We start from the raw sequence: 26,488 nt of genomic DNA, 5'->3' as shown, positions 1-26,488 counted from the left end.
TTGTTGGCCTTTCATATACCTTCTTTGGAAAATGTCTATTCAGGTCTTTTGACCATTTTTAATTGGGTTTTTAATTTTGATTTATTTTTTGCTGTTGAGTTGTAGGATTTCCTTATATATTTTGGATATGACACCTTATCTGATACATGGCCTGCAAATATTTTTTCCCATTCAGTAGGGTGTCTTCTTAATTTGCTGATGGTTTCTTTTGCTGTGCAGAAGCTTTTTAATTTGATGTTGTCCCACTTGTTATTTTTATATTTTATATGTTGCTTATGCTTTTGTGTCCTATCAAAAAAAAAAATCATCACCAAGACCCACGTCAAGGAGCTTTTTTCCTATGTTCTGGGAGTTTCATCATTTTGCTTCTTACGCTTAAGTCTTTAATCCATTTTGTTAATTTTTGAGAGTGGTGTAAGATAGGGGTCCAGTTTCACTCTTTTTACATGTGAATCTACAGTTTCTTTTGAAAAGACTGCTTTTCTCCATTAAGTATTTTTGGCTCCCTTGACAAATATTAACTGACCGTATATACTTGGATTTATTTCTGGGCTTTCATTTCTGCTCCATTGATCTCTTTGTTTTTATGCCAATATCATACTATTCTGATTACTATAGCTTTTTATAGTACACCTTGAAATACGGAAGTGTGATGCTTCCTGCTTTGTTCTCTTTCTCAGGAGTGCTTTGGCTGTTGGCTTTTGGCTATTGGCTGTTTGGCTTTTGGCTATTGTTTTTGTGGTTCCATGTAAATTTTAGGATTTTTTTCTACTCCTTTAAGAAATGCCATTGGAATTTGATAGTGATTGTATTGAATCTATAGATAGTTTTGGGTGGTGTGGACATTTGAACAAATATTATTAGTTCTTCCCCTGTATGAATACAGGTTACCTCTTCCCATTTATTTGTGCCCTCTTCGATTTCTTTTGACAATGTCTTATATTGAGATCTTTCACCTCCTTGGTTAAGATTATTCCTAAGTATTACAGAGAACAAACTGACAGTTGCCAGAGAGGAGGTGGATCAGGGAATGGGTGAAACAGCAAAGGGAATCAAAAGTATTCTGTTTTTTTTTTTTTAAAGATTATTTATTTATTTATTTATTTGACACAGAGAGAGAAAGATCACAAGTAGGCAGAGACACAGGCAGAGAGAGGAAGGGAAGCAGGCTCCCTGCTGAGCAGAGAGCCCAATGCGGGGCTCTATCCCAGGACCCTGGGATCATGACCTGAGTCGAAGGCAGAGGCTTTAACCCACTGAGCCACCCAGGCGCCCCGGAATCAAGAGTATTCTTACCTTGATGAGCACTTACCTTGATGAGTAATGTATAGAATTGCTGAATCGTTAGATATACCTAAAACTAATATAATCCTGTATGTTAATCATCCTTGAATAAAAATTATTTTTTAAATTAAAAAGAAGATTATTCCAAAGTATTTTATTGTGTTGGTGTTATTGTAAATGGGATTATTTTCTTTCTTTCTTAGATAATTCATTGTTAGTGTAGATAATTTTTTTGTATCCTACAACTTTCTTAAATTTGTTTATTCATTCTAAGAGCTTTTTGGTTGAGTCTTCAGGATTATTTATATAAAATCATGTCATCTCAAATAGAGACAGTTTTGCTTTTTCCTCTCCAATTCTGATGCCTTTTATTTCCTTTTTTTTTTTTTTTAACCTGATTGCTCTAGGTAGGACTTCTGTTAAATAGGAGTGGTGAGAGTGGTCACCCTTGTCTTGTTCCAGATCTTAGAGGAAAAGCTAAAGCTTTCATCCTTTGACTATTGAGTATGGTATTAGCTATGGGATTACATGTGGCCTTTATTATGTTGAGGTACGTTTCTTCTGTATCTAATTTGTTAAGAGTTTTTATTATGAACATATGTTGAATTTTGACAGATGCTTTTTCTGTATCTATTGAGATGATTATATGATTTTTTTTCTTTCATTTTATTAATGTGATGTATCACATTGTTGATTTCTGAATGTTGAACTATCCTTGCTTGCATCCCAGGTGTAAATCCCACTTGGTCATGGTAAATGATTCCTTAATGTGCTACTAAATTTGGTGTGTGAATATTTTATTGAGAATTTTTGCATCTGTTTTCACTGAGATATTGTCTGTATTTTTTTTTTTCCTGGTAGTATCCTTTTCTGGCTTTGATTTATTGGTTATTCTAGAGTGTTAATGTCCTTGTATCTGTGAATTATCCAGTTTTCCTCTTGTTAATGATTTCGAGTTTCATACCATATTGTGCCTAGAGAAAATACCTGGTATGATTTTAATCTCAAATTTGCTAAGGTTTGTTTCATGGCCTCAAATACGGTTTATCTTTTTTTTTTTTTTTTAAAGATTTTATTTAATTATTTGAGAGAGAGAGAGCATTAGAGAGAGCATGAGAGGAGAGAGGTCAGTGGGAGAAGCAGACTCCCTGCTGAGCAGGGAGCCCGATGTGGGACTCGATCCCGGGACTCCAGAATCATGACCTGAGCTGAAGGCAGTTGCCTAACCAACTGAGCCACCCAGGCGCCCCTCAAATACGGTTTATCTTAAAAAAAATGTTCTATTTTCACTTGAGAAGAAAGTGTATTCTGCTGTTGTTGGATATGCGTGTGTTAGGCCTGTTTGGTCTATAGTGCTGTTCAAATCTCCTCTTTCTGTATTTTCTGTCTAGATGATCTGTTCATTGTTGAGAGTGGTGTGTTAAACTCCCCATCTGGGATGCCTGGGTGGCTCAGTCAGTTAAGTGTCTGCCTTTGGCTCAGGTCATGATCTCAGGGTCCTGGGATCGAGTCCTTTATGGGGCTCCTTGCTCAGTGGGGAGTCTGCTTCTCTCTCTGTCTCTGCCTGCCTCTGCCTGTTTGTGCTCTCTCTCTCTCTCTCTGACAAATAAATAAATAAAATCTTAAAAAAAAAAAAACTCCCCAACTATTATTATTATTGTATTACTCGTTATTTCTCCTTTTAGTTCTGTTAGTTTTTATTTTATGTATTTAGGTAATCTGGTCCTGGGTGCATAAATACTTAGAATAGTTGTATCTTTTGATGAATTGACCCTGTTATCATTATATAATAATTGTCTCTCCTTTTTTTTTTTTTTTAAGATTTTATTTATTTATTTGACAGAGATCACAAGTAGGCAGAGAGGCAGGCAGAGAGAGAGGAAGGGAAGCAGGCTCTCCACTGAGCAGAGAGCCCCATGCGGGGCTCAATCCCAGGACCCTGGGATCATGACCTGAGCCGAAGGCAGAGGCTTTAACCCACTGAGCCACCCAGGCGCCCCAATTGTCTCTTTTTATATTTTTAGTTTAAGGTCTACTTTGTCTGTAGTTACCACTGCTTTTTTTTTGATTGTCATTTTCTTGAAATGACTTTTTCCATCCCTTCTCTCAATCTGTATGTGTCTTTAAGGCTGTAGTTGAGTCTCTTGTAAGCTGCATATCAGTGGATCTTTTTTTTTTTTTTTTTTAAATGTATTCCACCATCATTTCCATATCTTTTGATTGGTGAACTTGATCCATTTACATTTAAAGTAAATATTGATAAATAACAACTTGTGCCATTTTGTTAATTGTTTTCTGGAGTTTTATGGATCTCTTTTTCCTTGTTTCCTATCCTTTTTGTGTGTTTTGATGTCTTGTGATATCAGTATGCTTTGACTTTTTATCATATCCTTTTGTGTAATTAGTACAGATTTTTCCCTTATGGTTATTTATCATGATATTTTATTTATACATAAAAATATCCTTAAACTGGGGCGCCTGGGGTGGCTCAGTCGCTTAAGCAGCAGCTGCCTTTAGCTGAGGTCATGATCCCACAGTCCTGGGATTGAGCCCGGCATCGGGCTCCGTGCTCAGCTGAGAGCCTGCTTCTCCCTCTCCCTCTGCCTGCTGTTCTCCTACTTGTGCTTTCTCTTTATTTCTCTGTCAAATAAATAAATAGAATCTTTAAAAAAATCTTTAAACTATAACGCTGTATTTTAAACTAATAACAAGTTAAAGTTAACTTCAGTAGAATTCTTAAGCTTTACACTTTCACTTCTCCTTGCCCTCACATTTTAGGCTGATGTTACAACTTAATATTTTAAAATATTGTGTAACTAATAAGATTATTGTAGTTATGGTTATTTTTACTGTGTGTTTTTTTTTTTTTTTAAGATTTTATTTATTTATTTGACAGAGAGCTAGAGAGCACAAGTAGGCAGAGCAGCAGGCAGAGGGAGAAGGGGAAGCAGGCTCTCTGCTGAGCAGGGAGCCCAACTCAGGGCTTGATTCCAGGACCCTGGGATCATGACCTGAGCCAAAGACAGCCGTGTAACCGGCTGAGCCATCCAGGCACCCTTTACTGTGTTTTTATAAACTTCTAATCTAGAGCTGCAATTGAATTATGCATCAAAATTGCCATATTATAGGATTGAACTTTGACTTACTCTACTTTCTTATGTTTTTAGGATATTAATTAATGTTCTTTTATTTGCAATCAAAGATCCTGCTTCAGTATTTCTTATGAGGCAGGTTTAGTGATGATGAATTCCCTCAGATTTTGTTTGTTGGGCAGAGTCCTTATCCCTCCATTTCTGAAGGACAGCTTTGCCAGGTAGCATTCTTGGTTGACAGTTTTTTCTTTCAGTATTTTGTCCAGACATCTGGGTGGCATAGTTGGTTAAGCGTCCGACTCTTGGTTCTCAGGGTCATGAGATCAAGCCCCTTGTGGGGTTCCACACTTAGCATGGAGTCTGCTTGGGATTTTCTCTCCCTCTCCCTCTGCCCCTCTGGTCATGCACTTGCACTCTCTCTCCTCTCTCAAATTAATAAATAAATCTTTAAAAAATATTTTGAATGTCATCCTATTCTTTTCTGTCCTGAAAAGTTTCTGTTGAGAAATTTGCTGTTTGTCTTATGGGGGTTCCCTGGTGTGTAACTTCTCTTTTCTCTTTATGTTTTTAAAATTCTGTCTTTGACTTTTTACAGTTTCATTATAACATCTCTTGATGTAACCTTGTTTGGGTTCAACCTATTTGCAGTCCTTTGGGCTTCCTTTGGGTCTATGTCTGTCCCTAGGGTTGGGAAGTTTTCAGCCAGTATCTCCTTAAATATACTTTGTCTTTTTCTCTTTCTCTTCTTGGAATCCCCATTATGTGTGTATTATTTCTTTTTATTGTGTCCCATAACTCCCATAGGCTTTTTCTTCACCCTTTTCCATTCTTTTTTCTTATGCTTCTCTGACTGGATATTTTTGAAATATCCTACATTCCAGCCTATTTAGTTCACTAAACTTTAAGTAAATTATTCTTTTTTCAGATTTTTTTTCTATTTAAATTCAGGGGCACCTGGGTGGCTCAGTTGGTTAAGCAGGTTGCCTTTGGCTCAGGTCATGATCTCAGGGACCTGGGGTTGAGCCCCACATCAGACTCCCTGCTCAGTGGGGAGCCTGTTTTTCCCTCTCCCTCTGCCCTTCCTCCCTGCTTGTTCTTTCTCTCTCTTTCAGATAAAATATATTAAATCTTTAAAAAAATTTTTTTAAATTTAAATTCAATTTAGTTAACATATAGTATATTATTAGTTTCAGGGGTAGAATTTAGTGATTCATCAGTTGCATATAACAGCCAGTGCTCATTACATCAAGTGCCCTCCTTAATGCCCATCATGCAGTTATTTCATCCCCCAACACAGTTCCTCTCCAGCAACCCTCAGTTTATTTCTCATAGTTAAGAGATAACCATATCTCTTGGTCTCTAGTGCAGGGGTTGCTTCAGCCTCACTTTTATGGTTTGCCTCCCTCTCTTTTTATCTTATTTTTCCTTCCTTTCCCCTGTGTTCATCTCTCTTGTTTCTAAATTACACATATGAGTAAAAACATATGGTATTTGCCTTCCTTTATCTGATTTATTTCACTTAGCATAATATCCTCCAGTTCTATCCACATGTTGCAAATGGCAAGATTTCATTCCTTTTGATGGCTGAGAAAAATACTCCATTGTGTGTGTGTGTGTGTGTGTGTGTGTGTGTGTGTGTGTACACACCACATCCTCTTTATCCATTCATCTGTCAGTGGACATCTGGGCTTTTCCCATATTTTGGCTGTTGTGGATATTGCTGCTATAAACATTGCGGTGCAGGTGCCCCTTTGAATCACTATTTTTGTATCTTTTGGATAAATACCTAGTACTGTAGTTGCTGTGATGTAGAGTAGTTCTATTTTTAACTTTTTGAGGAAACTCCACGCTGTTTTCTAGAGTGGCTGTACCAGTTTCCATTCTCACCAACAGTGTAAGAGGGTTCCCCTTTGTCAAGAGGATTATTCTGAGTCATAGTTTATAGATCTCCATTTCTTTATATAAATTATTAGAGCTTTATTCGTTTCCTTCAGTGATGTCATATTTGATTTCTTGTAATCTTTGATTCTTGCATTGGTATTCCACATTTGAGTAAGTAGTCTCTTCCAGACTTTGCAGTTTCACGTTGTCAGAGATAGTTCTTCACCGGTTAGCTTGGCTTGAGTTTCTGCTGGGAATGTCCTTAGGCACTTGGGGCCTGCTAAGAGGGTCTAATTTGGGGCAAGGCAACTGTTTGCTCTCTGAGTCAGGGCTGGTGGGACATAACACTGGCTGAGAACGGCTGCTAGGACTGCTGGCTTGATTCCCCGCCCAAGTGAGGTTGTAGGATGGGCTCTGCTATTGCCTAGACTCTCTGATCAGGCTTCTGAGATAGTGGGGCTTGAGTATTATAGTCAGTATCAGGTGGGGCATCAGGACAGGACCCAGGGCCTGCACAGCTCATTGTTTGGGGATCCAAATAAAGCAAGAGTGTGTATCAGATATCCTGTTCTGGTGAAGTCACTGGTTTTGCTCTGCAGGCAAGGAAGGTCCCAGGCTGTTCAAGTGCAACTGTAAGCACGGCTGTGGGATGTGTTACACAGCTTCGCATGTGGTCTCGGAAGTTTCCCTGGTCAGGCGGGCTGAAGGCTGTATTCGGAAATATGGGCGACTATGAATTGGTTCCCTGTCCAGGCACAGCAGGAGAAGCAGCTCCAAGGCCACTAATGCTCTTTGTTTATGGTCATGACTCAACCTGACCTCTGCCGAAGTCTCCTGGCTGAACAGGGCCATTAGCTTTGTCTAAAGGTCATCAGCTCTGCTTACCCACCTCTCAGCTTGAGAATTACTTAGTTACTATGCATCCTCCAGCTGTTCTTGCCAACTCTTACTGGCGGATGGGACTATGGACTATGTTCTGCAGGAAGAGGGGTATGACTAAGGCTTCTACTTGGGCAGGATTAGACAACTTTCTTTCTAGACAGCTGCTAAATTTTCCGGAGCAGGCTTTCTGGCCTCAAGAGGCTGGGAGCCACAATCTGCAATAGGGTAGGACTGTGACTCAGCTCTGCTGGTCTTGGGAAGACCAAACCCCAGGGCTGGCAAAATTCCTCATTTGGGAATCCAAAGTGGGCAGACCTGCACCCCACTGAGTTTCCTAGTCAGACTCCACCCTAGATTTGATCTACAGATGAGCAGAGCTGCTGCTTGGGGTTACTACTTGGGCTGTGCAGATAGGAATTTGGTCTGCCAAGATCTGAGTGCTGGTTGTTAGAAGTCTTTCTCCACTTCTCTCACAGTTACAGTCCCAGTGCTTGAGTCCTGCAGTTTCCTGTGGTCCTTGTGAAGTAAAACCAGAGTAAGGGCTCCCACAAAGCATCCCACAATTCTGTAGGGCTCTCCCTCTGGGCTCTCTTTTCCCACTGGAGGAACTAGAGGCATAGGGGAAGGGCAGTGGTATCAGAGTGTAGCTGTTCCTCTCACCCTTCTAATGCAATCTGTCTTGGTCTCTAGTGCAGGGGTTGCTTCAGCCTCACTCCTGTGTTCTAGAATTGTCTTAATGGTTTCTTGTCCTTGAGTAGTTGTTAGTTGTTCTTATAAGAGGGAGTAATGTCAGGAATGATGTATGTCATTATTTTGGTAACATCACTTTCTCCTGCCTTATTCTTTTTTTCCCCCCATTTATTTTATTTCTTTTCAGTGTTCCAAAATTCATTGTTTATGCACCATACCCAGTGCTCCATGCAATACGTGCCTTCCATAATACCCACCACCAGGCTCACCCATTCCCCCACTCCCATCCCGTCCAGAACTCTCAGTTTGTTTCTTAGAGTCCTCAGTCTCTCATGGTTTGTCTCCCCCTTCAATTTCCCCCATCTCACTTCTCCTTTTCACCTCCCAGTGTCCTCCGTATTATTCCTTATGCTCCACAAGTAAGTGAAACCACATTATACTTCACTCTCTCTGCTTGACTTATTTCACTCAGCATAATCTCTTCCAGTCCCGTCCATGCTGATATAAAAGTTGGGTATTCGTCCTTTCTGATGGAGGCATAATACTCCATTGTATATATGGACCATATCTTTTTTATCCATTTGTCTGTTGAAGGGCATCTTGGCTCTTTCAACAGTTTGGCGACTGTGGCCATTGCTACTATGATACATCTGTATCTTTGGGGTAAATACCCAGTAGTGCAATTGCAGGGTCATAGGGTAGCTCTATTTTTAATTTTTTGAGGAATCTCCACACTGTTTTCCAAAGTCTGCCTTATTCTTTTTGAAGGTGATTTATTATTCCATTGTGTAGATATATAATAATATGTTGAATCTCTTCCCTTACTAACACATATATTAGGAACTTGTTTTGGTGTAGAATAAATATACATTATGGCAGTGAAGTTAAGTCTTTGCATGCATATGTAAATATACTAATGGAAAATTCCTGGAAGTGGAAATCAATAAAGCATTTTCAGATCATTTTTGGTTATTTGGTGATGTAAGGAATCTAAAGAATGCTCCTGAATAATAGTTTTTCTTATAGTAATAAAGTTAAATTCTTTTATTTTAAATATTATAAAGTTAAATATTATAAAATATTTTTAAATTCTTTTATTTTAAAGATATTATTCCTTAAGCTAAAAGAATTTAACTTTATTACTACAATAAAAACTGATTAAATTTACTTTCCTGGTGATTAATATCACTCAAGAAGATTTTAAATACATGCATTTTTGGAATGCCTGGGTGGCTCAGTCGGTTAAGCCGCTGCTTTCGGCTCAGGTCATCTCCCCAGGCTCTGGGACCGAGTCCTACATCAGACTTCTTGCTTAGCAGGGAGCCTGCTTCTCTCTCTGCCACTGCCTGCCACTCTGCCTGCGTTTGCTCTCGCTCTGACAAATAAATAAATAAAATCTTTAAAAAAAATAAAAAATAAAATACATGCATTTTCATGAATGCATCTTTAATATGGAAGCAGTGATGACTTTTGCTAACTTGTCAAAAATTATTGGCTCACAATTTAAGACCAAATAAAAAAATTATTTAGTTTCTATTTAATTATGCTGTCAACTAATACTACTTCCCAAGGTGTTGAGTTTCTAATGAAATGGAATTGTATATATGCATACAGATACTCAACATAGGTTCAAATTCTGGGCTACCTTTGTGATTTTCAATACCACTTAGATTATCTGAACTCGAGTTTTCAGTCTGTAAAAGCTTGCAGGTGGTGATAGTGTTAGAGAAAAGTTCAGGATGGTTCTAGCTCAGTGCCTGATACTTTTTAGGCACCTGTTGTATAACTGAAAAATAAAGTACACTCAAAGTACATTATTTAAAAGTAAACATCACAGAATAGAAGTATTCGAGACTTCGAAAGGACCATAGAAATTGCTTTTGCATTGGTTTTCACAAGAGCTCAGTGTACTTCAAGGATTTTATTGTTTTCCAAAAATGTTTAAAAACTACCAATTTCATCCATTGGTTTTTTCAAATTTTAGCATTTGTTCACAGGCGGCCAGAGAAAGGCTGAACTATATACTGTGTGGTGACTGGTGAGTTAGGCTGCAGAAACTCGGTTGCCCAGCAATCTGATGCATCCCTGAAACACCTTCTTGGGAAATTTTCCAGTTCAACTCAAGCATTTAACAGTTGAGGAAGCTAGGACAGAAAGATGTTATCTTTCTTCTCTTAGGCCACATAGAATCACATAGGACACTAGAACCACATGTCTGGAACTAGAACTGCAGTCTGCTGTCTCTCATTCTGTTGCTCTTTTTTTTCTATTACCATTTAGTAAAATCCTTGTAATTTTATCACATTTCTAAAAGCTGAGTAATATGATATTCTTTCTTGTAATAATACATTTGAGGTTTTTTATAATTTTATGGTAGCATGAATTAAAATATTAGAATTAACTTTGGCTATATTATCAGTATCTTCTGATAAGATGGATAAGGTGATGCACACAATGGAGAAGAAAGAAATTGTTTTTTTCAAAATCTGTCATATCATGCTGATTCTTTATATGCAGTTTATTGAGCAGGAACCACTTCTGAAATGTGTTTTATTTTTGGTACTAGCTGTGCTAAATACTGTGGAGTAAAATCTAGTTATATGTTTGAAGACAAAAACTTGAGAGTGAGCAAAGGCTTGTTGTAAACACTTTAAAACAAAACAGCAGAGTTTTCATTAGAGTAATAAGACCAAAGCCCACTGTTTGTAATGCACAAAGTATAACTATTAAATTCTAAGCTTGTTTCTATCTTGTCCTGCTCAAAGCAGATGAAGAAATAATAAGAGATAGATAACTTATTTAAATGAGCTCAGTCTCCACATCCTAATGAATTATCCCCCAGAGGACTGAAGAACCTTATGAATGTGATTTCACAGCCTTTGTCAGTGTACACTGGGGAGTTAGGAAAACTAGGGCCAGATAAGAAAAGTGAGAAAAAGGAAGTACCAATGTTTTCAAAAGTAGGCAGAGGTAAATATTAGACACTATTAATCAGTAAACTTAATGCCAGTCTCTACCAAATTTTTGAATGTTTTGGAACATATTTCTCAGAACTATGCTTACTCTTTTCCTCATAAGATTACAAGTACAACAAAGTATACTATACCTATTAATTTTTCTCTATACAAAGAATAGTTAAAGTATATGCTAGTAGATATATTTTCATGTATAGTAAATATAGTATATATAGTAGATATGGGAAATCTTTCGTTTGTGTGTTTTGTTTTGTTTTGTTTTGTTTTAGATTTTATTTATTTATTTGACAGACAGAGATCACAAGTAGGCAGAGAGGCAGGCAGAGAGAGAGAGAGGAGGAAGCAGGCTCCTCATGGAGCAGAGAGCCCGACGTGGGGCTCGATCCCAGGACCCTGGGATCATGACCTGAGCCAAAGGTAGAGGCTTTAAGCCACTGAGCCACCCAGGCGCCCCTTGTTTGTGTTTTAAAGGAGAAATGACTGGTTGAAAATATTAGAAAGCTTTATAATTAGATCAGCAACTGAACCCAGAGGGTTCAAATAAATAGCTATCAGTTTTGAGAGAACATTTCGAAGTAGGTGCTTTGGGGTGCCATCTTCGGCCCTGGCCCTCTGTCAGCATATTTATCAGTGAATTTGACCGGACTCCTTTCAGAACAAGTATTGTTTCATTTTGTATTTGTAACATTTGACTATCTGGCTAGAATTAATGTTTTTTTTTAAAGGAATGAGTGGATAGATGGATCAGTGAAAGAAAGTGGCATTCATGACAGGTTTAGAAATAGGAGGGGCAGCTAATTTCATTGTAACAAGATTAAGATCTCCCCAGGCTCAAAATCTGGACCAAAACAAGATAAAATTTAATCTGGTTAACTGTTGAGTCCTCAGTTTTTTCCCATCTATTTTATGGGTACCGCATGGGGATACCTGATTTGAAAGTAATTCAAGTTTTAAAAAAAAAGCATAGCGTTTTAGTTGTTGAACCTATGGTCATATAGCTGCTTAAAAAGTTAACAGAAGGAAAAATACAGTTAACCAGTTATGCTGCTGCCCAGGCCCTAGGAATTAATAACAACTAATTTTACCAGCGAGCTCACATCTGAAAACAGGCACCGTATTTTAGGTAACAAACTGACATGTAGAGATCAAGCACAGAACCAGGGGGTGAAAAAATAGGAATATAAGAAACCGTGGAAGAACCATGAATAAGATTCAAATTAAGGGAAAATGTAATATATTTCAGTATTTAAAGAGCTGTTTTGGGGCACCTGGGTGGCTCCCCCTCTCTCTCTGCCTGCCTCTCTGCCTACTTGTGATCTCTGTCAAATAAATAAAATCTTTGAAAAAAAAAAGCTATTTTGTTGGAAAAGGAGAAATAGATATGCTCTTGGATGTTCCTGAAGGCAGTACAAAGATAACAGATATTTCTGGGAGCAGGTTTCTGCTTATTCATAAGGAAGACCTTTGAAATAATAGGAATTGTCTAATGACAGTGAAATCAAACCCTTTGAATTACTGAACTTTCTGCCACCAGAACTATTTGTACAGAGGCTAAATGATCACCTGCTAGCACTGTTGTAAAACAAAACAAAACAAAACAAAACTATTACTGTAAGTTGGGCTATGGTTCTTGTTTACCCAAGTGTCTAAATCTCAAGGATTGAGTTACAATAACTCAGAGATGAAAACAGCTGACATTTATAGACTTTTCTAAACAAATGCAATATTGTTATGTAAGTGTATATTGCTTTATTAATTAATAAGCAGTAAGTGGAGGTAAGATTAGTTATCATTTGGGTTTGCTTGCAAAAGTTGCTAAATTATATAAACCTTTATTTCTTTTAGAGTTACAGTTCTGTGATACTTCCTTTTGGTGAAATATCAGTTAAGTATTTAAATTTTTGTTTAAAGACATTTTGAAATTGACAGTAAAGTAGGGAAAGAAATACCTGTAGTCCTTCCAGCAAAAGATAACCACTATTTATATTTTTTCAGTTCCATATCTTTAATTTCTAAAAGCACTTTTAATTTTTTTCTTATGAAATATTTTGAACATACAGAAAAGGGAATATTTAAAAGTCATTAATCTACTTATTATTTTGCTACTTTTCCTATAGATCATGTACTTCAGATGTTACTTTAAGCCTTCCTTATACACTTTTTTCCAAAATATCTCCTTTTCTGCTTTTCTCTCCTCAGAAGTAATTATTTTTCTGAAGTTGATAGGTATATCTCCTTCCTATTTTATTTTCATTGAGTTGTATTTTTAGAAATTGTCTTATTTTTAAATAAGTAGCATATGTATATTATAAAAAAATGAGGAAAATTACTAAAAAACATTCTTACACTGAGATATCACCAATTTTAGCATTTTGGTATATACCCTGTATGTTTTCTGTGTGTACATATTATGTATATTTTATGTGAAGAAATTTGCTTTCTATTATTAGCTTTTAGGAATTTCATTTTAATTGAATAATAATTGAATTTCATTAAATATTTACATGCTTCTATTAAAATGATTTTTTTTCTCATTTAACACAGAAAATGTCATTTTTACATTATCATTAAACTACTCTTATCCTTTGCTTTCTTGGTATAAATGGTATAGTTGTGATATATTTTTTATACAGTGTTCTATTTCTTTGGCTAATATTTGGGATTTTTACAACATTCACATATAAGAATGGCTTGGGGCGCCTAGGTGGCTCAGTGGGTTAAAAACTCTGCCTTCGGCTCAGGTGATGATCTCAGGGTCCTGGGATTGAGCCCTGCATCGGGCTCTCTGCTCAGGAGGGAGCCTGCTTCCTCAACTCTCTCTCTCTGCCTGCCCCTCTGCCAACATGTGATCTCTGTCTGTTAAATAAATAAATAAAATCTTAAAAAAAAAAAAAAAAGAATGGCTTATGATTTATTTTTCAGGCTGTCCTTATCCAGTTTTGGTATCAAGATTATAAAAATTCTCAAAGAATGATTTAATTCAAATTAGTGTTTTCATTTTCTTTGGATAAGTAATGGAATTACTGAATCAAATGGTATTTCTGTTTTTAAGTTTTTGAGGAACCTGCATACTGTTTTCTACAGTGATTTTATCAATTTACATTTCCATCAACAGTGTAGTGTATGAGTATACATCCGTGCCAACACTTGTTATTTCTTGATTTTTTTATTCTAGCCATTCTGACAGGTGTAAGATGACATGTTATTGTGGTTTTGGTTTGCATTTCCCTTATTATAAAGGATGTTGAGGATCTTTTCGTGGGTCTGTTGACCATCTGTTTATTTTCTGGAAAAATGTTCGGGTTCTCAGTATATTTTAATCAGATTGTTTTTGTGGTGTTGGATTTTATATCTTTATATGCTTTGGATATTAACCCCTCATCAGATATATTACTTGCAAATATCATCTCCCATTTATTAGGTAACCCTTTCATTTTGTTGCTTTCCTTCTCTGTGTAAGAGTTGTTTATTTTGGTATAGTCACAATGGTTCATTTTTGCTTTTGTTTCCTTTGTCTGAGAGACATCTAGAAAAATGTTGGAACAACCAATGTGAAAGAGGTTACTACTTATGTTATCTTATAGGAGTTTTATGGTTTCAAGTCTCATATTTAGATCTTTAATCCCTTATGACTTTATTTTTGTGTATGGTATAAGAAAATGGTCCAGTTTTCCCAGCACTATTTTTTGACAGACTGTCTTTTCCCCATTCTACACTCTGGACTCCTTTATTGTAGGTTAATTGGCCAAGTAAGTGTGGGTTTATTTCTAGGCTCTATCCAGTTCCATTGATTTATGTGTCTACTTTTGTACTGGTACCATACTGTTTTGATTACTACATTTTTCTTACCAATCCAGATGCCTTTATTTCGTTGTTTGATTCCTGTGGCTAGGACTTCTAGTGCTATGTAGAATAAAGGTGGTGAGAGTGGACTTCCTTGCGTTGTTCCTGTCCTTAGAGGAAAAGCTCTCAGTTTTTTCACCATTCAGTATGATGTTAGCTTTGGGTTTATATGGTCTTTATTATGTTGAAGTATGTTCCCTCTAAACTCATTTTGTAGAGGTTGGGGTTTGTTTTTTTTTTTTTAAATAATAAATGGATTTTGAATTTTGTCAAATGTTTTTTCTGTGTATTGAGCTGATCATTTGATTTGTATCCTTGGTTTTGCTGATGTGGTGTATCACATTGGTTGATTTGCAAATATTGAACTACCTTTGCATTACTGGAATAAACTTCACTTGTTTGTGGCAAATCATCCTTTTAATATGTTGTTAGGTTTGCTAATATTTTATTGGGGATTATTGAGGATTCATTGATGTATTTGGAAGCTTTCTCTCCCAAGAAAGAAATGACCTAAGTAAATAAATTCAGAAATGATAGAGAAGTAACAAATGATACCACAGAGATACAAAATATTATGAGAGGCTACTATGAAAAATTATATGCCAACAAATTGGACAACCTAGAAGAAATGGATAAATTCCTAGAAACATACAATCTTCTAAAACTGAATCAGGAAGAAATAGAAAATTTGAACAGACTGACTAATAGTAACAAAAATTGAATCAGTAATATAAAAAACTCTGAACAAACAAAAGTCCAGGGCCAGATGAATTCACAGGTGAATTCTACCAGACATTTAAAGGGTTAATACCTATATTCCTCAAATTTCCAAAAAACAGAAGAGGAAGGAAAGCTTCAGATACATTCTACAAGGTCACATTATCTTGATACCAAAACCAGACAAAGGCACTACAAAAAAAGAAAACCATAGGCCAGTAAAATCCCTTATGAACATAGACACAAAAAAATTCTCAAAAAAATATTAGCAAACTTCATTCAATATATTTTTAAAAATTACCATAATCAAGGTGAGTAATTTATTCCAGGATATCAGGGTGGTCCAATATTAACTGGGGGCGCCTGGGTGGCTCAGTGGGTTAAAGCCTCTGCCTTCTGCTCAGGTCATGATCCCAGGGTCCTGGGATCGAGCCCCACATCGGGCTCTCTGCTCGGCAGGGAGCCTGTTTCCTCTTCTCTCTCTACCTGCCTCTCTGCCTACTTGTGATCTCTGTCTGTCAAATAAATAAATAAAATCTTGAAAAAAAAAATCAGTCAGCATGATACACAGCATAAATAAAGTGATAGATAAAAATCATACAATCTGCTCAATAGCTGAGAAAAAGCTTTTGACAAAATTCAACATCCATTCATGATAAAACCTCTCAGCAAAGTAGGTGTAGAGGGAACATAACTCACCATAATAAAGGCCATATGTGACAAACTTAGAACTAACTTTAATCATACTCAGGGAGGGGGAAAAAGCTTTAAGATTAGTAACAAGACAAGGATGTCTTGTTCTTACCACTTTTATATAACATAGTACTTGAAGACCTAGGCATAACAATTGGACAGGAAATAAAAGTCATCCAAATTGGTAAGAAAAAAGTTAAACTTGTCACTGTTTGCAGATAACATGTTATCATATGTAGAAAACACTAAAGACTCCACCAAAAATTATTAGAAGTATTAAATGAATTCAGTAAAGTTGCAGAACACAACATTAATAGCAGAAGTTAGTTTGTTTTTATACAGTAATAACAAAGTAGCAGAAAGTGAAATTAACAAAACAATTCCATGGGGCGCCTGGGTGGCTCAGTGGGTTAAGCCTCTGCTTTCGGCTCGGGTCATGATCTCGGGGTCCTGGGATCGAGCCCCGCATCGGGCTCTCTGCTCAGCAGTGAGCCTGCTTCCCCCTCTCTCTGCCTGCCTCTCTGCCTGCTTGTGATCTCTCTCTCTCTCTCTCTGTCAAATGAATGAATAAAATCTTAAAAAAAAAAAAAAAAAAGAAAGAAAACAATTCCATTTACAAATGAACATGGAAAAAAAGAGGGGGCAAACCATAAAACAGACTCTTAACTATAGAAAACAAATTGAGTGTTGCTGAGGGGGCCGGTTTGGGGCGGGGGGGTTAAATAGGTGATGGGGCCTAGGGAGGGCAGAAAAGATCCATAAAGACAGATCAGACTGATGATTGCCAGAGGGGAGAGTGGTGGTGAGAGGGGCAAAATGAATGAATTGGAATAAGAGATACAGGCTTCCAGTTATGGAATGGATAAGTCACAGGAATAAAAGTCACAGCACAGGGAATATAGTCAATGGTATTGTAATAGCATTGTATGGTGAGATGTTAGTTATGGTTGTGCTGAGCACAGCATAAGGTATGGAATTGTGGAATTGCGATATTGTACACTGGAAACTAATATAGCATTATATGTCAACTATAGTAAAAAATTAAAACTTAAAAAAATGCCACCTTATAGAAAATACTTTTTCATATATACTCTCCTTCACCTCTCTGTATTATTTCAAAGTAGATCTTGAATATCCTATTGTATTATTCATAAATATTTCACTTTTATCTCTCTAATATAGAAAGACTTTAAAAACAAAATGCCAATAACTGATACCAAGAATAACATCTAAGAAATAACAACTTTTTAGTATTTTCAAATATCTAGTTAGTGCTCAAGTTTCCAATTGTTGTTTGAACTATTTAAAGACCTTAAGGCATCCCTAGGGTCAGAAGGGTCTACATATGTAACAGTCCTGAGACAATCAGGGGGCTTCAAATGAAATGCATATGAGAAAAAAAATTATACAATTAAAAAAAAGTTGATGGGCTGGAAAGAAAAAGTGTGGTGACAGAGTGGAGGGAGCTGTGTGCTTACCACTTAATGCTTTGGCTGTGCCCATTTCCCACTAGGGAATCACCTTGAGCTGCGGGATATTTCCTAGAGATTCATCGATGATCTCTTGTCAGACTCCTGGGCATACAGTGGGAAATGGTATTCCTTCAGTTCTCTTTACCTCCTTCTCTTTCCTTTTCCTCCCCTTAGTCACTGTGGTCTCTTTTCAGAGAGAGTGAGGCCCTCTAGCTGCCGCACATGTGGCTGTGCAGGTCCCTGCTTAACACCTTTACCCTCCAACTCTTCTGCCAGAAAGGTCGGACGGGCCTGCCACTACCTCTGCCACCTATACCACCCCTGGCTCCACAGCCTCTGCTGATGTCCAGTCCACCCACTCTCAGGTGCAGAGATGGGTGGTTCTCTTAGGTGTCCTGGTGTGCTGTGCAGAAGTGCTTTTGTTTAGTTATGGATGTTTTATGGCTCTTATTAGTTGTAAATTGAAAGGTGGGGAGAAAAGAATGACTCATGCTACCATGATGTTGATGCACCTGAAAGAAAACATTTTAACCTAAATTTTTTCACAAACTTTATGAAAAACATTTGAATACTGTGGACATGACTGTTATTTTCATCTAGAAATGTTTTACAAAGTAATCTCTGTACCTTGGATAGTGCTGTGTAGTTTTATGCAGCTGTCTTGGTATATATTTGCCTGAATTATGACTCCCAAAAGCCAGTGTTTCTCATCACATCCTTTGGCTGAATTTGCAACCAACTTAAGTAACTGTTCATATATGCTTCAGGCAAATGCTTAAGAATTTACAAATCATTGTGAAATGCAAAATAAGGAATAATAGGCTAAGTACCTTACTAAATTGTTGGTAAATCTGTTTTCCAGTTCATGTTCATGAACACAAAGCTCAGCCTGATTTGTAGGTCTTGTATGGTACTACTAAAAACATTATTTCAATGCTAAGTGCAGTGTTTTACTCTTCAGTTATTTTCAAGTATTATTTTTATATGTTTCTATACACATCATAGGAACTATCCAAAAACCTTGAGCTGAGTACTAACAGTTTCCAACGACAGTTGCTTGCTGAAAGGAAAAGGGCATATGAGGCTCATGATGAAAATAAAGTCCTTCAGAAGGAGCTGCAACAACTGTATCACAAATTAAAAGTATGTATTTATTTATTTAATGGATAATAGATATGTGAACTATATTGAACACTCAACATCTTAAAACACTTACTCATATTTGTAATTTGGAACAATGTAATTTACAAAATTCTATTCTTTTTGGTACTTTTAAAGAAAAGTTTTGGTAATATAATCACTATGACAAATGCCAAAAGTGAAATATTGAATCCTAATGGAATTGATATAACTGAAATAAGTTATGGAATTTGGGAAAGAATTATGGGAACTAGTGTTTTTCTTTGTTGTGTGTTTGAATAATCCAGTGTTCTTCCTCAGATAACCCTAGGATTATTTTAAAAGTTGTTTCAAATAATGCCCTTCGTTGTCAGTGTTGAGAGGAAGCACTCACATTATTTAATTTTGTTGAAAGTGTTCTTAATTCTATTCAGAGGTTGTTGATGGGTGGAAATTTTGTGCAAAATTAAATGCTCATGCATTATCTTACATAGAATTTTCATTTTGTTAATCAAATTCTCAGAAAGAATCATTGCCTCAAAATGATAAAGAACACTGTGTTTTTAAAAAGTCTGATTTTTAATGTGTCAGTAACTCAAAAGCCATGTTTGAAAGATACTAATGAAATTATTTTGACCTCTGTTGCCAAGTTAGAAGACAGTTGAAGACACAGCTAGCTCTATTAGGTAGGAATGGGTAGAAAATGAATTTTGCCTTATTTACTCTAATTTTTTTGACTGTCAGTACATATTACACTTTTTAGGGAGAATCATTGTCCTAACCTAGATGTTCTAGAGATAATTCCTTTCTGTAGTTCAGTAGTTAAGAAGGGAAACTGAACTGGTATATATATTCTAATTTGGTAAGGAAAATACTAGTTGACAAGGTGAGAATTTTTGTTTTATTATAAAATGCTACTCTACATCCTTAATTGTATTGTTTTTTGTTTGTTTGTTTTTCAGGAAAAGGAGAGAGAACTGGATATAAAAAACATATATTCTAATCGTCTGCCAAAGTCTTCTCCAAAGAAAGAAAAAGAACTTAGGTCACGAAAAAATGGTATAATAGTTATTATTATTGATAAACATTGTAGCTGTCACTAATAATAAAATCAGATAATTCTAAAGTAGAAGGAAGGGGAAAGAACTTCATTGAAGTAAATTTAAATTTCCTTATAGTTAATTTTCAGAAATCCTCTTTCTCAGTTTTTCCTAAGGTTTAAATTTTTTCTTATAATTTATTTTTGAAACTTTGAAGATAAGTAAGAAGACTCCAGACTGGTGCTTGATTATATTTTAATGAACCTTTATTTATGCATCACTTAGCTTTAACAGTTACATATTTTACTAATCTTATTGCATCTATTTTTTTTCTACTTCTAGAATATTTTTTTTTAAAGAGTATTTTAAAGTTAATCCCAGCTGTCATTTCATTTCACCCATAAATACTTCGGCATTATTATGCATGTCTTTACTTTTTTTTAAACAAAAGTATAAATTTTCATCTTATAAATTGCAGAAAGTTAAAATCAAACTTTGTAAAAGCTTAATAGGGTTTACCTGTCTAAACTGTCCTCAAATTACATAATTGCCAGTAAATCCTAGAAATAAAAATGGTAATAGTGAGTAGTCATAGAGCTGAGCAAAACGTGCATTATCTCATGTAGATGGTGAACATATACCAGTTAAATTCCATATATCTTAGCACTGTTCAGTATGATTAGAAAAATTCTTCCATACTTTTCATGGTAGCTGCATGCCAGAGTAATTTTACAGACCAGTGTACAAAAGGAGTACAAACCAGTGAAGACTTCGAGCTGGAAGAATTTCCTCTGACACCACAAACAGTTATGTGTTATGAAAACAAATGGGAAGAACCTGAACGTCTTACTTTGGTGAGTTTAGCAACATGATTAGGTACTAAACTCTAGGTTTGAAGTTATTCCTAAAAACACAATATCGAACATTTTAAAAGTTAGCAATGATGCTAGTACTGTATCTGTGTAAATATGCAAGTAGCCTTCTAAAGAGAGTATTTTATTAAATTCCTTTGGATTGATTCTTAGTTTTCATTGCATCTTCCAGATACATCAAGAAGGTTAGTTATACCTTCTGGGTTGGAGATAGAAGTTTTTCTTTTTCTTTCCTTTTTTTAGTGGTGGGAGAGGGAGAGAGAGAGAGAATCTTATGCAGGCCCCATGCTCAGTGCAGAGCTGGAAGCAGGGCTTGATCTCACAATCTTAAGATCATGACCTGTGCTAAAATCAACAATCAGGTGCTTAACTGACTGAAGCCACCCAGGTGCCCCAAAGATAGAGGTTTCTTACCTTTTATGTACCCAGATAGTCTCTAAAAACCCTCTTTGCTTTTATACATAATAGAAAATTTTACTAGTTTTCAAATAATTTTTTTAAGATTTGTCTTATGTATTTTTGGGCCTCCTATTGTGTGAGAATTTTACAGATTAGCTGAATGTTGATCAAAGTATTGCAGTGGACTCTGACTTTATTTAGATCATTCAAATTAGAGTGAAATTCAGGGGAGTCTGTGTTTGGGCCTTCATTTAAAAGGACTTATAAACACAACACCAAATGTTCTTTTCTCTAAGAGGGTTCTATATTTTAAATTCCAAAGAAAACAATATACTGGGGATCCAGCATATTTCATATATTCCTGGGTTTTTGTGCCTTAGAGTTTTCCCAGTGACCCTGAGATTTTTTTCTTGTGGTATAAAACAGAAAGGATGGGCTGGTTTGGTTCCTGGGTAGCTGTACCTGCTGAGTGTCTTTCTTCTTATATTTTCACTATCATTGAAACTAAATCATGTTGTCTCTTTGAAAAGGGTAAAGTGTGGATAGCAAAGTCATTCTTAACTTTAAAAGGATTAAAAAAATGGTCTTTGTAAGATTCAGCATGAGGAGCAGCAACCTTATACAGTGAAAAGAGTAAAAGAGCCTTGGAGTTAGAACCAGAATTTAATTAAAAAGGCAGTGCTAACATTTTAGTTGTGTGACTTTCTGGAGCCTCAATTTCCTAATCTATAAAACAGGGATGGTTTACCCATCAGCTTGTGGTAGTAACTAATCACAAAGTTTGTAAATCTCTTCAGACTGATTCTGCCACTCTGAAGGGTCTTCGCAAAAGGGAGCATTGTTCAAGTGCAAGCTAATTTGCTATTGGAAAGAGATTCAGAATTCAGTGGCTCAAGAAATATATAAGTTTTCTTTCTTTTCAAATAGAGTGAAGGTCAGTGGATAGTCCATTATAGGTAGATAGCTTTGTTCCTTGGTAGTCATCCTCTTACTGTTCTTACATCTGAAAGAGTGTAGTCTTCCTCTGTATGGTTGGAATTGGCTCATCACCTTTGTGAGAAGGAGAAACACGGAAGTGGAGAGCAAGCAGCTTTTATTTTTATAAATGTGATCAGAAGTTGCATACATACTTTCACTCAAATCCCTTTGGTCCTGTTTAACTGCAAGCGAGACTAGCAGATGTAGTCTCCAGTTGAGCCGCCTTATACCCTGCCAAAACTCAAGGGATTCCTAACTAAAAGGAAGAAGAGGAAAATTGATACTAGGGGACAACACTCTGCTGTACTAATAATAGGTATTTTACTTTTAAATTACCTTATTACACCCACACATGAAAGGGACCATAAAAAAACAAGTAATTTTAAGTTTATATTTTTATTTGATTTAAATATTATAAAATTTACTGGAGGCTTTGGACACAGTCTTAAGTATAAACTCGAAAGATTCAATGCAGTTGTTACTGCCTGTATTATAATTCAGCAGACCTTTCAACGTGGCCTCCATAATTGGCTAATAACCTTTCCTGGTTAACTGAATTAATCAGATTTTGTTGTGAAACATACAAAGCAAGGATACTTCCGAAACATGTCTCTTCAGAATTTTTTGTGGGTTATTGGCTTTAATTCCATGATACTGGTTCTGATATATGTTATACTTTTAAAAAAATTTTTAAAATAATCTTGTGTGCTTCTAAAGCATCTTTCAAAGGGTGGTAACTTGTGACTTACTCCTTTATTAAGTTAAAATTGGCTTTGATTTCCAACTTACTTGGTGTCATATTTAATGCGAGATGACTCTGATATTTAAATAGCTTTTTCCCCTTTTGACATGTGAACTTGCATTTTTTTAAAAAAATATGTAATAGGACCTGGAACTGCAGGAGAGAGGTGAACATGAAGAAGCAAGGATTCTAACCCCAACTGTGAAAACAGAAGAAAAATTTGTTAAAGATCAAGGACTCCGTGTTGTAAATCAGGAAGTTGAAAAGCTGGAGAATGGTAAGAAAATTTGTTTAATCAAGTAATAAGTCAGCATCCTTTGGGAAAGAAAGGGTTAGCATCCCCTGATACTTTCCAGCTGAACAGTAAATTGGTTATACAGAATAAAAAAAGGTTGATACAGTGGTAGGACATGGTCCATTAGGAATCACAAACATTTGAATAAAGTTACTAAGAAAAGAAAAATGCAACTGTTAAGATGCTGTTTGGAGTTAGGGAATAAGGACAAGTTACGTTCAGAAAATTCAGATGAAGTAGAATTCAGATAAAAGAGGAAATTTTTGTGTGTTTGTTAACTAAAGCTTGATGAAGAGATAACTGAAAGACAATGCACTCCATTGGCTTGACCTTGAGATTCTAATCTGTAGCCCAAACATTAAAATCAGTGAATTGTGAGGTCCTGAATATATTCCTGTATGTATTCTTTCATTTTGGTATGAAAGTTTAGTGAACCAACTCACATAGTTTCAGATACTGAAAATGAAGTTCAGGAATAAATTTATTTCCATCTGGATAAAAAATCTTAAAGGTATGGGCAAGAGGGATCCCTGACTCTAATCCTCTGCACATATTTCATTATAGAAGCTTCTTGCAGAGAAATCCTTTTTTTCCCTTTAAATTATGACTTAATTGTTGCTTAAATTAGTGAATGTATATGTGTGTGTGTACTTAAAACAGTTGAAATAGAAGATTTATTTATATTACTATTGGCTAAGGCACAAAGGGAGATGCTTTCACAGTATTAAAACATAGAATAGAAAGGTATTATGGTCAGTTGGGTTTAAGAAGACTGGCCCCTTCTTTTCATCTCTATTTTTTCCTCCTGGAGTTTGTATGAAATAAGGACCTCAAACATCAGTGAGAATGTATGCCATTTACTAAAGTTACTCAGAGTAAGTGGTATTTCTCATGCCCATAACTTAAAATACTTGCATGTTTATTTTTCCAAAATAAGGACATTTTCTTAAATCATTCCAGTATAGTTTTCAACTTCAGAAAATTTAACTTTGATTAACATTTCTCTAATCTGCTGTCCATAGTACAGTTTTATTAGTTGACATAGTATTGTCCTTTATAGCATTTTCTTCTCACCAGAATATGATGATGAATTGCATTTAGTTCTCCTGTCTCTTTAGTTTTCTCTAGGTATTTTGTGAGGTCAACATTTTTGATGAATAAAGACCTATTTTTTAAAAATAGAATGTTCATTTGAGGTTTATCTGAAGTGTTCTCTTAATTAGATTCAGTTTAATTTATCTTCAGTCAGAATACCAAATAAGGAATATTGTATCTTTTTCAGGGTATGACGTGCAGAGGTTCAATTTAAGTTTAAAATAAACTCCCATCTATCCATCACCTTTCATTCAGTGTATAGCACTATATTAAGTATAAAAAATAGAGAACCTTCTTCCTTACCTCTACACTGAAGAACAAAATTTCTTCCATAAATGTGAATTTTAAATGCAATACACATTAAGTACATTCTTTCTGAATTCCAGAATATCAAGTGTAGCAATGAAATTTATGGTGTTCATTCTTACTATACAGATAACTAAATTAGACTGTTTTGTAGAAGATGACAATTGAGTTTTCCTACTTAAAAATATTAACTGCTGTAAAATCCCATTTTTTTAAAATTTGATTTTACAGAGTGGGAAAGAGAAGAACTTGTTAAAAAGCAAAAAGACAAAATATCTTTGTTAGAGAGAGAAGAAAAGCCCGCATTGGAAACTGGAAGATACCAAATGGAAATGTGTCAAATTCAAAATATAAATAAATTAGAGGAAGAGGAAGAAGAAAGGCTGAAGAGAGAAATGCTACTTGCTAAACTGAATGAAATCAACAGAGAACTCCAAGACTCTCAGAATATAAAATGTCCTCCTCTGCCATTGCTGCCTGATTGGGAATCAAAACTGCATTCCCCGGAGAGAAGCCCCAAAACATACATGTTCTCAGAATCCTCGGAGAGAGTATTTAATGGGCATCATCTGCAAGACATCAGCGTTTTCACTACAAAAGGAGACGGTCAGAATCCAGGAAAGACTAGAGGCCCAGTCTCCCCAAGTGAGCTGGCATTTGGCAGCTATGTGCCGTCGTTTGCAAAAACATCAGGGAAGTCAAATCCATTTAGCCAAAAGAGTGGCCTTTTGGATGTCCAAAGAAACAGTATAGAGAAACTTGGTAAAGACAGTGTGGATTTAATGACAAGAAGAGAGAAAAAAGCTAATCTGATGGAACAGCTGTTCGGTGCCAGTGGCAGCAGCACCATCTCCTCTAAAAGCAGTGACCCACATTCTCTGGCTGCCAGCAAAGGAGACTTTGATCCTCTAAATTTTCTCTCAGGGGATAAGAGCAGCAGGGATAGAGAACATGATGGAGATGACGACTTTTTCCTCAGTGAAGGAAGAAGTTTTAATCCAAATAGACACCGATTAAAACATACAAACAGTAAACCAGCAGTAAAAGCAGTGGAATCTGTAGAAGATGAAATTGAAGAGGTAGCCCTGAGATGACTGACTGCAGTATACGGTTTTCCAATTGTAAATATTAAAATATTTTAATACAATATTTATTATAAACCTTTAGAATTTTTAATATTAAAAAGTCCTTATTAAGGAATGATTTTTAATAGACAAATACAGTGTAAATGAAAAGATGTAGATCATATCACACTACCTAGCTAGTCTGCAAAGAATGAAGGAGACTCTTGAATGAAACCAAAAAGAGAGATATATCTTACTTGGTTTTGGCTTTTTTATTTACAAATAGGTTTTACCTCTTAATCAGCTCTGTAGGAAGTTTTACTCCATTGGAGTTCCTATTTATTTCCTATTTTTGATCCCTATTTATTTATTTACTTGTTTTTGGTCATGTCCTCACTGAGCTAATTATAGTCTTGTTGAGTGGAAATTAAAAGTGGGAGGCTCTGGGTTGGGAAGCGTAGCTCCCAGATGGTGGAGCCTTGGTGCTACTTAGGAGCCCTGTGCTCTGTGGACAGGAAAGGGGTCCCTTACATAGCATAGTTGAGCTACACATACGTGGAAGCAGTGACAACAACATAGGGATTTCCCACTTAAGAGAACTGTGCTAACACAGGTTGCATTCAAAAGACATTTGTCTGTTTGCATGGATAATTCCCCTTTCATGGCTCCTAGAAGCTTGGGTACAGTATAATCAGTACTTCTTTTCCTCCCCCTCTTACACTCTATATCTCAGTGACTAGGTATGAGATTTCATACCCAAATACAGGAAATTAAATTTCATCCTAATATAGAAAGATTTTTTTCAACTCAATTATGTTTCCAGAGTAATCCAACTTGGAAATTTTAATATATATTTTTAAGGTTTGAACTTACTATCAAAACCAATGATAATGATATTGTAATACTATTGGACTTATAGGACTGATTTTAAAGCAACCTTTGGTTACAAATGTTTTAGAGATGGGGCTTCTGCCTTGCTGAGTAGGGTGGATATTTTTATGTTGAAATGCATGTGTTGGTCTTCTGCTGTTTGTAGCTTGCTTCAGCTA

The 26,488-nt window shown here is 36.0% G+C and overlaps 1 protein-coding gene across 1 annotated transcript in view; it reads left to right on the top strand.

The window, feature by feature from the left end:
- LOC111147668 (LCA5, lebercilin) overlaps positions 1-25,819 on the top strand; it is a 58,268-nt gene extending 32,449 nt beyond the window's left edge. The window contains exons 4-8 of the mRNA XM_022503874.1: positions 18,535-18,672; positions 19,611-19,707; positions 20,400-20,542; positions 22,824-22,956; positions 24,607-25,819. Of these exons, the coding sequence (XP_022359582.1) occupies positions 18,535-18,672; positions 19,611-19,707; positions 20,400-20,542; positions 22,824-22,956; positions 24,607-25,469 (1,374 nt within the window). The 3' untranslated portion in view covers positions 25,470-25,819. The remainder of the gene's footprint in view (positions 1-18,534; positions 18,673-19,610; positions 19,708-20,399; positions 20,543-22,823; positions 22,957-24,606) is intronic.
- Positions 25,820-26,488: the final 669 nt, after the last annotated feature.

This window comes from Enhydra lutris, unplaced genomic scaffold (genome assembly GCF_002288905.1).
Source record: "Enhydra lutris kenyoni isolate GAN:26980312 unplaced genomic scaffold, ASM228890v2 scaffoldscaffold17, whole genome shotgun sequence".
In the NCBI taxonomy this organism is placed as follows: Eukaryota; Metazoa; Chordata; class Mammalia; order Carnivora; family Mustelidae; genus Enhydra; species Enhydra lutris.
This window is presented reverse-complemented; position numbering and strand designations above follow the sequence as displayed.